This window comes from Haemorhous mexicanus, chromosome 1 (assembly GCF_027477595.1).
Source record: "Haemorhous mexicanus isolate bHaeMex1 chromosome 1, bHaeMex1.pri, whole genome shotgun sequence".
NCBI classification, from domain to species: domain Eukaryota; kingdom Metazoa; phylum Chordata; class Aves; order Passeriformes; family Fringillidae; genus Haemorhous; species Haemorhous mexicanus.
In genome coordinates, this window is record NC_082341.1 from 108,670,493 (window position 1) to 108,684,988 (window position 14,496).

Here is a 14,496-nt window from a genome sequence, read left to right on the forward strand (position 1 = left end):
CATTTCCAGACCCAAACTAAGTAAATCTTCACTTTATTATCATCCTCTAAATATATTACCATGTCAAAGAAAATCTTAATGCCTCATGTGGGTGATCATTTTTTTTCCAGCTGAGCCCTGTGCAGCACTGGGCTGCTTGTATGTTTTCTCATCCTTGTCTGTTGATACAGTGAACAGAATATCATAGACAGGACTGGGTGTTGAATTATTCGCTTGCAAAGCAAAGTGTTGATAGGCAGCAAGGTCTGTCTCTCATGGTTTATCTCACTCTAGCAGAAATGGTTTTGATCTGAGGTGGATAAATCTTGGATATAGCTTGAGAACAAGATATGTTAGTTTTCATGAAAACCCCAGCATTGATGGTGCAATACCATCTAAGGCACCCCAAATCTAAAAGCCTGATCATCCTGCTCCCTCTTCTGCCTCAAGAGCATCTTTCTCTGCAGTGTATTTTTTTTTTTTTTCACTCCAGGCTGGCAATGTAGGTCAGAGAGAGCTCTGTGGCTTTTAAATTCATATGGCAAGATTACTCTCTAAATCGGACTATGTTGACAGTAGAGCTTTTTCAGCTGAAAATAAACAAACTGTTTATGGGTTTATTTTTGTTGATATATGCCAAGGACTATTTATATCTCAGGTAGTGATTGGTTCCCCTTGCTATGTTGGTACTAGGCTTGTGCACAGTTAGCACGTGAGATGAGGAGAGATGAGTATTTGCTGAGTTTATCCAAGTATAGGTAGAATAAGAAAAATTTTTGTAGCCACCACTGGAAAGCTTCAGCTGCTGCATGAATCCCAAGAGACTCGCCTGAGTTACTGCAGAGTGTCTTGCAGGAGGCAGTAGGGCAATCAGGAGGCATTAAGCCAATGGATCAGCTGCATGTCTAGCTAAAATCCTAGCCCAAACAATCTGTGCTCTCAAGAAAGCTGAGTGAGGGGGTTACTTTCTCTGCTGAAAGGCCTTCATAAACGGAATCCTGTTTATTATTTTATGTCATGATTTAGCAAATGTGTAAAGCTAATAAATGTGCTGAGAACAGAAATTCTAATCGAGAAATTGTGTCCACTGTTTTTATATTCATTTGTCAGAGGGTAGTGCTCATAAGCTGGTAGCAAACCTCAGTTTATACAGTATGCATTCTCTTGATGCACTTGGGATGTATTTGATAATCATCACATTTGACAGGTATTTCTGTAGCCATTGTGCTCGTGCAGACATGGCTCTCACACTTCCCCATCCAAAAACATGCTCCAGAGTGTTCGTTTTTTATCGAGTGCCCCCAGCACAGTTGCATTGTCATGAAAGGAGTGCTCACTATTTTCCCAAGGATGCAAACTGTGTGGAGCACCCATCAGTACACTTAGAGCTTGTGTGGTGCCAGTGCTGGTGTGATCTCTGCTGCTGATGTAAAGGCAAAAACCCTAATTTGGTTTGATGCCAGAATCGGGACTAGGTCACCAATCTTCTTACTGGGATTTAGCAGTCCTCTGGGTTTTTTTAGATTAGTGCTGGCTGTTTAGGATTGCCAGCTCAAATGGCATTAAAGAAGGTTGCCCCTGATAAAAACTATGTCATATTATACAATGTCATTGACATTTGCTGCAGGTATCTAGCTGTAGCATAGGCAATGTTACGTGTTTATCTGTTGATCTAAATGCTTGGTTAGTGCTCGACAGAAAAGGTTATTTTCAGGAATGGTAATACATTTCAATATGGTGTCCTACAATAAATATCAACAGGATGCTGAATTATAGTACCACCGTCATAGGTGAAAAAAAGACAGTGGTCAATCATCACTGTATGTTAAAATAACTTCTCATCTACTCTGTTTCCTTATGTGCCATCACTTATAGGAGCAAAGCAGTATAAGATAGTGTTCTAAATTAAAAGGCAGAGACAGATATGCAAAATATTATTGCAGGTTTTATTTCAAGCTGTTACTCTATATCAGTCACTTACTGGGATGTTTTATGAAGGTTCACACATAAAGAAGTTAATAAAGAAATAGAACCGTTGGAGAGCTTACACTGATATGCAGTTTTCAAGAAAAGCATTTCTGTCCATGAAGTACCTTCATAATGGGGAAAAAAAAAAGTCTTTTTAATATAGCTTTTATTCAGAAAAATCTTTTTAAAATTTCCTAATTCTTAGTTCCCCCTACTTTTGGCTAAATATTTTATTAAGTAGATATTATCTGGAGTTTTGACTTGGGACATTTCCAAATACAGTTTACCACTGAAGTATCTAAAACTTTTGAGAACCAAAAAATGAATGTATTTTGCTTTGAACATTTTCTTTTCTTGGAGTATGTCTTTTTTCCCTGTGCATCCTAAAAGGCTGGCAAAACTGTCTTGTTCAATATCTCCTACACTTGCTGGCCAGCTGCTTACAAACTGGATGAGAGGGTTCTGTCCATCCTAGGGATACATTTATGAACATTTATGGTTAATGACTGCGTGTTATATTTTGAACATTTATGTCTCCTCCTCATCCAGGGGAGGGTGACAAAGATTCTCAGAGGGCTGGAGCACCTCTCCTGTAAAGACAGGACTGAGAAGGTTGGGGTTGTTTGGCCTGGAAAGGAATCCAGGGAAACCTTATTGTGGCCTTCCAGGAGTTAAAGGGGACTTACAGAAAAGAGGCAAAACACTTTACTCAGACAGATAGTGATAGAACAAAGGGGAACTGTTTTAAACTGAAAGAAGGAACATTTAGATTGGATATTGGGAGGAAATTCTTTACTGTGAGGGTGCTGAGACACTGGTTGCCCAGAGTAGTTGTGGATGCCCCATCCCTGGAAGTGTTCAAGGCCAGCTTGGATGGGACTTCAAGCAGTCTGGTTTAGTGGAAGGGTACTTCTAACCCAAGCCATTGGTTTATAATGGTTTGCTTACGCAGATTTTTTCTGTGAGACCAAGTTGTTAGAATAAAAAGTCAATATGAGTTAGTTTCCTTTATTTTTAAGCTTTTATTTTTTTGTTGGTCTGTGTGGAAGAGGGGAGTAGGGCATTTGTTGTTTGTTTTGTCAATGTATATCCTACCTTTGTCTTTGGTGTACAGTGTTGCACTGCTAGCTTTGCCAAAGGTTTTTTTTTCCCTGGGAGAAAAGACTTGAAAATGTTTTGTGGAATGCCTAGAACATGACTCGCAACCCACTGAACTTTCAGATGAATTAACTGATATTGATGCTTCTGGAACTGCCAGTGCCATTTCAGCAAGCACGGCAGGGGATTTAGAGACCTAAATTCTAGTGGTTAAGTCATGTTATGCTCCCAGATGCTTTTATCCTACACATTACACATGTGATATTTACCTCAGTAAACCAGAGGAAAACTTGCTGATTTTCAGCCAGTTAAGACTCCAGGAAAGATTCTCTATCCTGTTTTTCTTTCTGGATTCTCCTTACTTAGCTTCCTGCTGTGAACTTCAGTTGAGAAATGAGAGATTTGAAGAAATTCAGGGGGTGTTTTTGCTCCTGTCACCTTTCCGCTTCATCTTCTTTTCCCTGTGGAGAGAAACTGTGGAGAAGTATAAACAGGGAAAGAGTAAATCCTTTGAAAATGCAAATTACAAATGTGTAGAAGTGAAATGAAGTTAAACTTTCTTGGAATGACTTTTTTCACTTATCTTCCTTGAGAAAAATTGCTGTTTCTTTCTGCTGGTTTCAATCAAGACATGTTCAAAAAACATGTCCTCCATGTTTGGAAATTTTCTGGCCTAAAGTGCAGCTTCTAGAATTTCTCAGTTCAGCTCTTTGGTTCTTGAACAGCTCAAACTCTTTTCAGGAAAAACATGAGAAATGTCATGGTATGTTGATTATTATTTCATTCACAGATAAAAATGGGCTCCTTATCAGAATAACTGTGTGAGTTTAGAATCTCTGATTGACTTTCTGTAGATGGAGAAGCAACATGATGGGTCCACAAGCTTCTCTACATTTGGAACTACAATGAACATCCACTTACAAATTCACCTCTGTTTGTATGCATGTATTGTATGCATCAAATTATATACAAACTTGTCTTTGCATATTAATTTATTACATATGTGTGATGTTCATATCCCTCCCCCAGAAATGGGATTCAAAAGTGATCTTGCAGGCTTGGTCACTTTAGCTTGCAAGTAGTGAGTATTTGCAGAAGTATTGGGATTTTTTTCTGGGATTTGGCATATATTTTGTGTAAATGGGGTAGTTCATGAGGAAAGAATGAGAAATTGTGTTGTCAGGAGGCTGGAATTCAGCAACTCAGAGACTCAGCTGGGGGAATTTTGTTAAGAGAGTGTTCTCTGTGGTGACTGCAAAGTAATCCTGACAACCAGTTAATCATTCTCACTTGTTTGTGTTGCAAGAATAATTGCAGAAGCTGCAACATGGGGATGGAGAAGCTTCCCCTTGTGTATGCTTCTTATTTGTTGCCAGATACATTTTAGTATATGGTGTTTTACTTGTGTTTGCACATAGGAGACTACCATGCAGCCCATGCAGTGTAGAAAATGAAAGTGTCAACCAAATTAAATTGCAAAAAGTAATTTAAATTGTAACAGTAAAATGAAATAAAATCAATGCTCTGCACACAATTGGAATCTTTTTCATCAAAAAACATTGAAACATTGGAAAGGAAAAAAAAAAATTAGCCTTTTCTTTCCCACCAGAAGGAAGAGAGGGAAAGAAAGAGGTTAGTACAGCCACATGCCAAAATACATTACAGCATCCAAGGCTAGAGCCAGCCCACACATTTATACAGTGCATTGTTGAGATCCATTGGAAAGTGCAAATGCTAATTAGGAATGTGAACCAGATAACCTCAACATCAGTTCGAGTCCAATTATTCGCACTGGGATTTCATGATACTGATCTGTTTGTCCTTATTCCAGCGATCCTGCCTGACTAGAGTTATTACAGTAATTGTATGGAGTTGGATGCCAGGCTAGAGCTAGTGTGACATTGCTCACTGGCAGCTTGGCAGCTTTTCCTAGGAAAGCAGCAAGGTCATTTGCATATGTATTTGTTCAGAAAGTTACATGCAAACTCATCCCTTATAAAATCCAGGTCTGTGATACATTTTCATCTTGCTGTGCTCCTTGACTGATCAGAAAAGGAAGTTTCAGTTCATCAGGCTGTCCTGACCTTGTGGTTACTGTGCAGTGGAGTTGATGGTTGTTGGTGGCAAAAATGAATCCTGTTATAGATGTCTGGCTGTAGAACTCTGTTCTCACTTTGTGTTTTCCCTAGCACTGCAAAATTTGGTCTGAATGTGATCTCCTGTAATTGATTCCATGCTGCAAGCAGCCCTTGCTCAGCGTTCTGCACCCACATGAGACTGCAGCATTGAATGCCAAAGCAGAACCGCCCCAAAGTGCGTCACTTTGGAGGCTGCAATGGTTTTCATTTCTAGGAAGCAGAGAGAGCTTCTTGCTGCTCATCAGCTTCTCATCCTGTTTCCCTCTCAGTGAGAGGAGGGTAATCTGCTAGTAAGCAAAAAATAGAGCCTTGAGAATAGGCCAACACTCTGTCCTGTAATCAGACACTGAACCCCTTAGCACATGGGGAGGCCCAGGGATCCCAGTATCTCGGCTGTGCTGGTTCCAAGGGACTGGAGAGGCCTCTGACATGAGCAGGGCAGTGGCCAGGGCAGGGAGCAGGTGTGGTCAGGCTAGCTGTGGCATTGCCTGGCCAATGCCTTCAAACCCTCTGAGAAGAGAGGCTCCTCAGCCATGTTGAGCTACCAGTCCCAGAATGGCATTTCCCCTCCAGTGAGAAATCTGTCAGACAGAGGGTTGGATTCTGTCTGAAAGAAGCCTGAGTACTGACAGGTCCTCAGCATGGACAGCTCTAGCTGGCATAGAGCTAGGAAAGATAGCTGATCCTGTAGGTTGGAGGTTACCCAACAAGTGAAAGTGGGTCATTCAGGGTGAGGGGCAACAGAAGAGGCTCAGGTTGCATTATCAGGGTGGGTGCCAAAATGGCCTGCAGGAAGACTGCAAATGGTTGTGTTTCAGGGACAGGGCAGGTTTGCCAAACCAGGAGCCACAGCAGCTTGAAGACCTTTTGGAGAGGTGGTACCTCCTGGCATGGGGCAGCCAAGCCTACTGCCTTTCAGAGAAAAAGAATTTGTCTTTTGGAGGTGGCAGATCTGAAGCCTCATAAATTTTTCCTCTGGCGCAACTGGCTTCCAGCCTGGGATGCACAATCCAGCCCATAACATTGGAAATCTTCCTGATCTCTTCCCTATATTTTACTGACTCCCAAAGGAATTTTCTGGAGTCTTTCTACCGCCTGTAGGAGAAGGAAGTTGGCATCATATCTTTGTATTAAGTTGTTGGTTGCTCATTTTCTATGTAATTTTCCTTGTGGCTTAACACAGCACAGTGACATATGGGTTTGGTAGCTGGGTTGGCACAATAGAGGGGTTTTATTACTCGAGGGTCCTGATGGGCAAAAAGGTGAACAGAAGTCAGTGATGTTCCCTGGCAGCACAGAAGGTCAGTGCCATCCTGGGCAATGTTTGGTAACTTTGGCAGGTTGAGGGAGATTATCCTTTCCTGTTTCTCAGTCTTGAAGGGCTGAGTCTGATTCTGGGTTTCCTAGTACAAGGGAAACTTGAACATACTGGGCAGAGTTCAGCAGAGGGCACAGATATGAGGAAGGCTCTGGAGTATGTCTTTTACAAGGAAAGGCTGAGAGCTGGAACTGTTCAGCCTGGAAAAGAGAAGGCTCAGGGGGATCTTAGCAATGTCTATCAATATCTGATGGGAGGAGTGAAGAAGACAAAGCCGGAATGTGGTTGGGGGTACACATTTGCTACGGCAGGAGACAAGGGGCACAAAGTGAAAGACAGGAATTTCCATTTAAACAGAAGAAAAAAAAAATCACTATGAGCCCCCACAGGCTGTGCAGTCTCCATCCATGCAGGTATTCAAAACCCAGCTGGGCATGATCCTGACCAATCTGCTTTAGGTGGTGCTTTGGGAGAAGGGAGGATGGACTAGGCAATCTCCAAAGGTGCCCTCCAGCCTCATCCATCAGTGGTTCTGTGATTACCATGCAGCACAGAGTTTGTGGCTGAAGTGATAACAAAAGCATGTGTTTTTTCACTTTGATATTGTTTGCTTATTATAAATACTTAACAGCTTATGGGTTTAATCATAATAAAGGAAAACTTTCTTATTATTGTTCTGCATTAAGAAATGCTGAATATTGTACCTAAATTTTTGCCAATGAGAATAATTGACTTGATAATAATCTTGTTATTCAAGCAGAGCAAAGGTGGAAGTACTCGAATTTTTGAGCTCTTCACTCTGTGTTCACACAATCTTGGTCTGGTGATCTTGTAAGGTGATGAGGGGATGATGGAGGGATATGGGCCAAAGAAGATGATGTGGGAGGATTTGAGCATGGTGCAGAAGCCTTGCTCAAAGGGGACAAGAGAGCCTTTTGTGACCTTCAGCATCCCAAGGAAGGAGAAACTTAGCATCAAAACTGTGGAGAAGCTGGTGAGAAGAGAGGCTGCTTCTCCTTACGTGTGAGAATTGCTGGCAGGCACTGGCTTGCCAAGTTTGCTGCTGCTGGCTCCTTTCACTGGGAACTTCACAGAAAGCTGTTTATTCCCATTCCAGCTTCAAGAGAGAGCCCTGGCCTTTATAGACCTGTAGGGATGAGGCTGTGAAAGAACACAACATTTTTGCTCCCAGAGCTTTGTGTTCATTTATACTGTTTAATCTGTGTGTTGTATCCCTTCTGTTTACTTGATTTCCCAGAGCTTAAGCAAAGCGTCTTTTTTCACATCTGCACATTTCCTTTCATCCCATTCACGCCTGAAAAATATTTCTAGTGGATGCTCTTGCCAGATATACCTTTCAGAATTTTTTTTTGTTTACAAAGTCGGTATTTTATAGCACAAAGTCTTCTTTTTTTATTTATTTTTTGATCCACATTTTTAGACTGCCAGGAATTGATTGGCATTTTTGGCATTAAGTTGTGATCCACAGTAACCGGCAGACTGTCAATCTTTCATTGTCTTAGACTTGTCACTCCAACATAATGGAAAATGAAGGTTTAGGATGGATTGTGGAGCTGTATGATTTTGTAAGTTGACCTTTCTCTTCTCCTCCCATTCTCTCCCTGCCAAAGCAATGATATCCTTGCCTTTCATGGCAGGGTTATTTGGGCATGCAGTAAAATAAAAACAAATAACAAGGGCAAAACAGGTCTGTTCAATTGCTTCAATTGTATATTTCTAATTGAACCTCCTAATTTCCCATGAATTTATGCAACAGCTTCCCTTCACTTTGTTTCTGTGCAATGATGCTTTAGAAACAGAGTGCCTGCTCACAACACATGGGTACAAAGTGGCACTGCTGCCTATGTGTAGGGGCACGCGGATTTCTCTTGCATTAGGAGGACAGCAGGGGTGGCTCCATTTTAGGCTGCTCCAACTCCCCAGATGATCAGAGTCCTCTAAATCCTTCTCCCACAGGTCATCTCTGACCTGGGAACAGGCAGGGTGAGGGCAGTGGTGAGGCTGTGATGTGAGGCTCATCCAACACTCAGTGTGTTTGGACACTAATGGCTGTTTCTGTAGGGGGAGAAGTGATCTTGGTCAGGCTTTCTCTCAACCATCACCAGTTCTTACCTTGTGATGGTAAAGAGAAGACCCTGGAGAGAAGGGGCTGTTAGTTACGTTTTGATTTCTCATATCCTCTTGCACCACCAGCAGGGTTTTCCCCCATCCTGATGCAACAGGAATTTTGTGGAAAATGACTTATGCACAACTTGGGCATCTTCATACAGGAGGAGGAAGAGGAGGCTACACTGCCATGAAAATTGTTCCAGATTGCCATAGATACTCTCACTTGCAGTGTGTAGCCAAACAAGAAATACGGAGCTCTGGGGGTTTTCTGGGCATTTGGTTTTTATTACAGCACAGTCCTGCACAACTGTTTCCTGTAATTCCCTGTTAAAATACCATACCTTGCAGCTGCTAGCTACTATTTCTCAAAACAAACATCTGTGTAGATCTCTGCAGCTATGGATTGGTCACATAAAACAGCTTCTGTGTTGGCCTTGAGTGACTCTTAAAATTAAGAGAGCACTGAAGTGCCTCAGTTCGAATACATGTAAATGGTGCACTGGTGCAGACCAGTGTTTCTCAGAGCTGGTGTCCTCTAGAGCTAACCTGCTTGTTTTTCTCAATTTGGTACAACTACTTAGTTTTTTAACAAGTAGAAGAGCAAGAAATTTGTCAAAATGCAGCATTGCTTGCTTAGAGCAGAAATGTGAGCATTTTGGCTTGAAGTTTCTGAATTGGTTCCTCTCCACACACAGTATTGAGATCTTTTTTATCTGCCTCTTTCTCTACAGAGAGCACCAAGTATAAAACCACCAACCTCTTGTTACCTACTTTCAAGTTCAGGGCATGAAGAATTAACTAAACGTTTGTTTGACACTATAAAGGAGCTGGGGCATATTTATGCTTCCTTCTTGCAGCGTGGAAAGCATGTGACACACAGAACAAGGCCCTAGAGCTGTTTGCTCAAATAATGCTGGAAGGCACAGTAAATGAAGTTACAGGAATGCACTTGTAATGCACTTCTGGGCCTGGTTTTTCTTCCTCGGCTGGAGAACATTTTTTAGGCCACGCTTCAGTTTCTCTATTGATAAAATGTAAAGGATGTTTTCCAGTGTTCTTTCCAATGTACCATTTGAATGCCAGTAAAAATACCAAATTTAACACAAATTAGATTACACTGCACAAGTCCCTCCATCATCTCTTGTGATGTTTTCACTGGGTGTTAGGCAGCAACGCTCAGTTCTTTCCTTTTTTTTTCTCTTGGCTTGCTTAGGACTTCTAAAACAGTTTGAGGCCAGCATTGGGCTCCATGGGTTTATTGGCATAGCTGTGTCAGCTTGGATTTTGAATTGCCCTCATCTAGCCAAGGCTGCTGGGCTGGAAGTGCAGTCCGGGCGCAGCTCTGTTGGCAGAGGGACGTTAATTTGGAGGTGGCATTCTCTCCTCTTTGTTGTCAACTGCCTGCATTGCCTTTGAAGCAAGTAGTGTGTTTCCAGTCTGCTTCTAGTCATGAGTATGCCACAGATAAAGAAAACGCAGCACTGACATCAACTAAAATTTTTATGTATGTGTGTGGTCAGAATAAAGTGGGGAGATTTTTTCCTTTAGCTGAGTTGGACTTTGGGAAGCAGGCAGTAATGAAACACAGTGATAAATATGGCCCAAATAATTTTGACTTGTTTATCGTAGTTAATTCATATAAAAGTTGGCATGTGTAGGTTATAAAGAGGATGTTTCTGTCTGTTTGTTTTTCTGGAGAGTTATTTTCTCAATTTCACATACAACGCTGAGAAACAGGATGACCTGAATTTTTACTGTCCAGTATGATAGATCTTACGAAGCTTCTGCCAAGGGCTCTAGATGTTGACAGTGAGAGGTCTTCTCATCTGACATGCTGGCAGTAAAGAAGGTTAGTTGGGCACTGGAAAGCTGGTTTTTTACCCAGCTGCATTCCCAGTCAGATACTAGGCTCTTCCCATGATTTCTGTAGATGGCATAATCACATATCCCTGTGTATTAGACAAAAATGGGTCCTGAAATCAGTCCACACTGTTACCAAAGCAAAAAGTATGTCCCTGTTTGGTTTTTCCTCCAGTGGATTGCCCACCCAGTCACAACTCTGATAATCCATGACCAGGAATATTTTGTACTGCTATTTGTTGCTTGCACACAAAGAATTGGCTTCAGTTTGTAGAGGTATGACCTCATCATGCTCTTGAAGCTGCAGTTTCTAAAAGACAGAAGAGATTTTCTTATTGGAAGTTGAAACATGACATATATGACTTATTTCTAACTCTGCAAGAAGACTTGAGGTCTTAGGAAAAGAGGATTTGCCCCATCCAGCAGATTGTTATGAAGCTCCAGGTCAATAGGTTGGAAAGATGGATGCATTGATTTGAATCATTTTGAGGTTACTGGTTTGACAGAAAAGGTGTTATTCTAATGCTTATATTACTTTATTATGAAACTTAAGCATCTTTTTTTTTGTTTTCTGTTATTTCCCACAGAAACGTTCCAGAGGTCAAGTGCTATTTGACAAAGTGTGCGAGCATCTGAACCTTTTGGAAAAAGACTACTTTGGGCTAACATACAGAGACACAGAAAACCAAAAGGTAACCCACAAAAATGCAGGTGCCCTTTGGCGTGTGAACATCAGAGCTCCCTGAGACACTCCCCAGATACCTGCAAACAATCCAGAAGTTGGTTTTATCTTCCTTGCCAAGTTCCATAGACACAGTTTGAGCAATTGCTTTTTTGTGACTCTACTACTCAAGAGCATCTCCTGTGCTTCCCTGGATTCCTTCTCTTTTGGCAATTTACGACAAAGAAAATATTAATCATGTAGCCGGTGCTCTTTCTAGTATGATTTATTCCTTTACTGTCAAGATGAAACTCAGCTTTATTGATACACTGCAAAACATATAATAGGAAAATATGGCTTAATAATAGTGCTTGGGACACAAATAGGCAGGGGGTATCTGACTGTTCCTGCTAACTGCCAAGATAAGGGAAGGCTTTAAGCCTTGACTTTATCTTAGCATTATTGTTGATTTGACTAGAGACATCAGTCTTCAGAAGCAGTTGGTAGCAACAGTGAATCACATTCTGCTGTCCTGCCTTCCAGCTTCCATACGAAACAAGCTGTGTATTACAAGTGTTGAAGATGATCTAACATGAAGGTGTTTGGGACATGGTACTGTGAAAGAGAGAGTATCAAAGGATAATTTAAAATATGTTGTGCTATTTTGGCATTTTAAGATAAATATTTTGACAGAAACCAATACAAAACTTCTTAGCAATATGCACAGTAGCTCAGCAGAGCTCATCAGCTGAAGATATTTTGTGCTTTGTGAGGCCTGAAAGGGCTTCCCTGATGGAGCTGGAGCTTCTACTACTTTTTTAGCTGTTTATGTCTTGTGGGGGCAACAGTTGTGTTTTCTAGGCTTCATTTTGTTTCAAATATATATGATATTAAATAAATCAGTCTTTTTGTTTCTTTTTTCCCCTTTTTTTTACAGACTTCTTTGTTTCTAATTCAGAAAATCACTTAAGCAGATACTTGGTCTATGCCAGCGCAAGATAATGCCTTAGCATGTGCTTAGTTTTGAGTTTTGAGAAAAGCTAGGCAGAAATCTAAGTGCATTTTCAGGTAGTTATGCTTTCCTATGGGAAAGAGAAGCATGGATTCATTAACACATGGTTTAGAAGCACTAAATATTTAGAGGTCCCCAGTTACTTTACAGAGCTGAACAGTTAAAAGAACAACTGCCTGCCACCCTTTTATTGATCAATAACATGCATGTTTTTAATGTCAAGTACTTAGCAATTCATCTCCATCCTCTGGCACGTAACTTCCAGCCAGACAACATTTGTGCCCACATCCCATGTCATCTTTGTAAGCAGAAACCCTAATGTGTCTTTAATTTCTTGGTGCATAATGTGCTTTTGTGCTCAGCAATAGCTGGAGATCTTCAGGCTCAGGTTTTGCACCACAGAGCAGGTTTGGACAGCTGCAAACTGGTTGTTTTTGTTGAGGAGGGATTGTTGTGTTCTGCTTGTTTGGTATTTCTTTGGTGTTTTATTGTCTCTCTGATACATTTGTTTATCTTTCTTTGGAGAAAGTGGAACTTTCCTGGGGAAAGTGAACTTTTTGTTCTGGGCTCTGACGCATTTTAAATATTAATTTGATTCTCTTGGAGGTCAAGACAGCAGAGGCACTGAGACCCCAAGCTGCTGTGTGCCTCCTCCAGAGGAATTTCATCTGCTCCCTGGCATCTCTGGAGTACTAACACATCACTGGGATGATTCTCCACCTCCTCAGCAGGGGTTTTGTCTTGCATAGTCACTGGGCTCTGCGTGGTGTGGATGGGGGCAGAGGTGCTGTGGCTCTGATTTTCCCTGGAGAGCCCCTCATGCCTATGCTGCATTGCAAACATCCCTACTCTGCACTTGCTTATCCTCTCGCAAGTCTTTCCAGCCTTTCCAGGATTGGAGAGAAAAAAAAAAATCAATCAAAAACACCTCTTTGTAACAAGCTTGTAGAAATTCAGTTTTCCCTGAAGATGCTCTACAAAAAGATCTCTGTGGGCTCATTTTACTGATTCCTATTTTTCATTCTTTATTTCAAATCATTCAGGCCCTCAAAGTCTGTGAAGGTTAATAAAAATCCTGTTTCTACCCAGGGCCACGTCTTGAAAATTAGTGTTAGCCCTGCCTACTTCTTCTCCAAGGAGAAAGGAATGGCAGAGCTTCGCATGTTCTAGCTTTGACTCATAGCACTGTTTTAAAAATAACATTTATTGTGTTTTCTAATACAAATTGAAAAAAGGAAACATTTTCTTTGCAGAATTGGTTGGACCCTGCCAAGGAAATCAAGAAGCAGATCCGAAGTAAGTTTGTTATCGTTGCCCCCTCCTACACGTCTCCCCATGGGGACAAAGCATATTTCACAGTCATCTTTTGTATCCTGTCCCAAGTCTTTAGCAAAGGAATTATGTACATCCTTTAGATTTTTTATGCTAGGATGATGGTGAAGCATTACTGATGCTCATAACACGTGAACTTGTGTTGCTGAAAACAACTTGACATTTGCAGTGATGCAAAATCCTGAAGTTTGACATTAAGCAATGTAACCTTAGGGACTAAGCCATGTATTTGATTTATTTCTTGCATTACTGATATTTATATCATATACAGAAACACTGTTCATGCCCCGTACTGAAATAACTCACTGACACAAAATATTACTCTATTTCAAACACCTTTTCTTTCTTCATATCAGGAGATTGATCTCTGTCCCAAAAATGACCATGAATTTTCTAATTCACATTAATCTTTTTAAAAGCTCAGTTGTTATAACTAGGCATCTAGTTATAAACTTAGTATAAGTTTGTACTAAAAGCAAAAATCTATATTCTAAATCTATATTTCTATTTCACTTCCTGGCTTCATATATTAGAAATTCAAAAACTGCTCAAAGGAAAGCCTTTTTGAGACAGCTGGGTTCAAAACTTGACTTGTGTTTTTTTACTTCCCCTCACTTAAAAATTTACAAAATGTCAATGTGTATGACTTCTGTGGGCAGAAAAGCCCCAGTATTTTTTTTTTTCTTTGCACCTTTTGTAAATGATCTCTTCTAGCACTTTTGCTTCCATAAACAAGTGTATCTGGTAGTTCACATAAACTGGGTAAAGCCTGGCAAAGAAATCCCTTCCCTCTCCAAGATTAAAAGGGTTAATTTACACTGGTGGGAAAATTTCCCCACTTACTATGAGCACCTTCCCCTTTCCTCAGTATTATTTTCATTACAAGTGATCTGCAATACAAAGTAATGTAGATTTGCCTTTTTAAAGGCTCATGAAGGGATGGCTCTGGAGAGGAAGGTGCTTTAGACCACAGTGAGCCAGTTTACACAGATGGTCAATG

The 14,496-nt window shown here is 40.9% G+C and overlaps 1 protein-coding gene across 16 annotated transcripts in view; it reads left to right on the top strand.

The window, feature by feature from the left end:
* The window catches only part of EPB41L3 (erythrocyte membrane protein band 4.1 like 3), a 136,109-nt gene that overhangs the window by 83,213 nt on the left and 38,400 nt on the right, over positions 1 to 14,496 (top strand). For all 16 annotated transcript variants that reach the window (XM_059858488.1, XM_059858480.1, XM_059858585.1 and 13 more), the window contains exons 4-5: positions 11,079 to 11,183; positions 13,418 to 13,460. In XM_059858488.1, the coding sequence (XP_059714471.1) occupies positions 11,079 to 11,183; positions 13,418 to 13,460 (148 nt within the window). The remainder of the gene's footprint in view (positions 1 to 11,078; positions 11,184 to 13,417; positions 13,461 to 14,496) is intronic.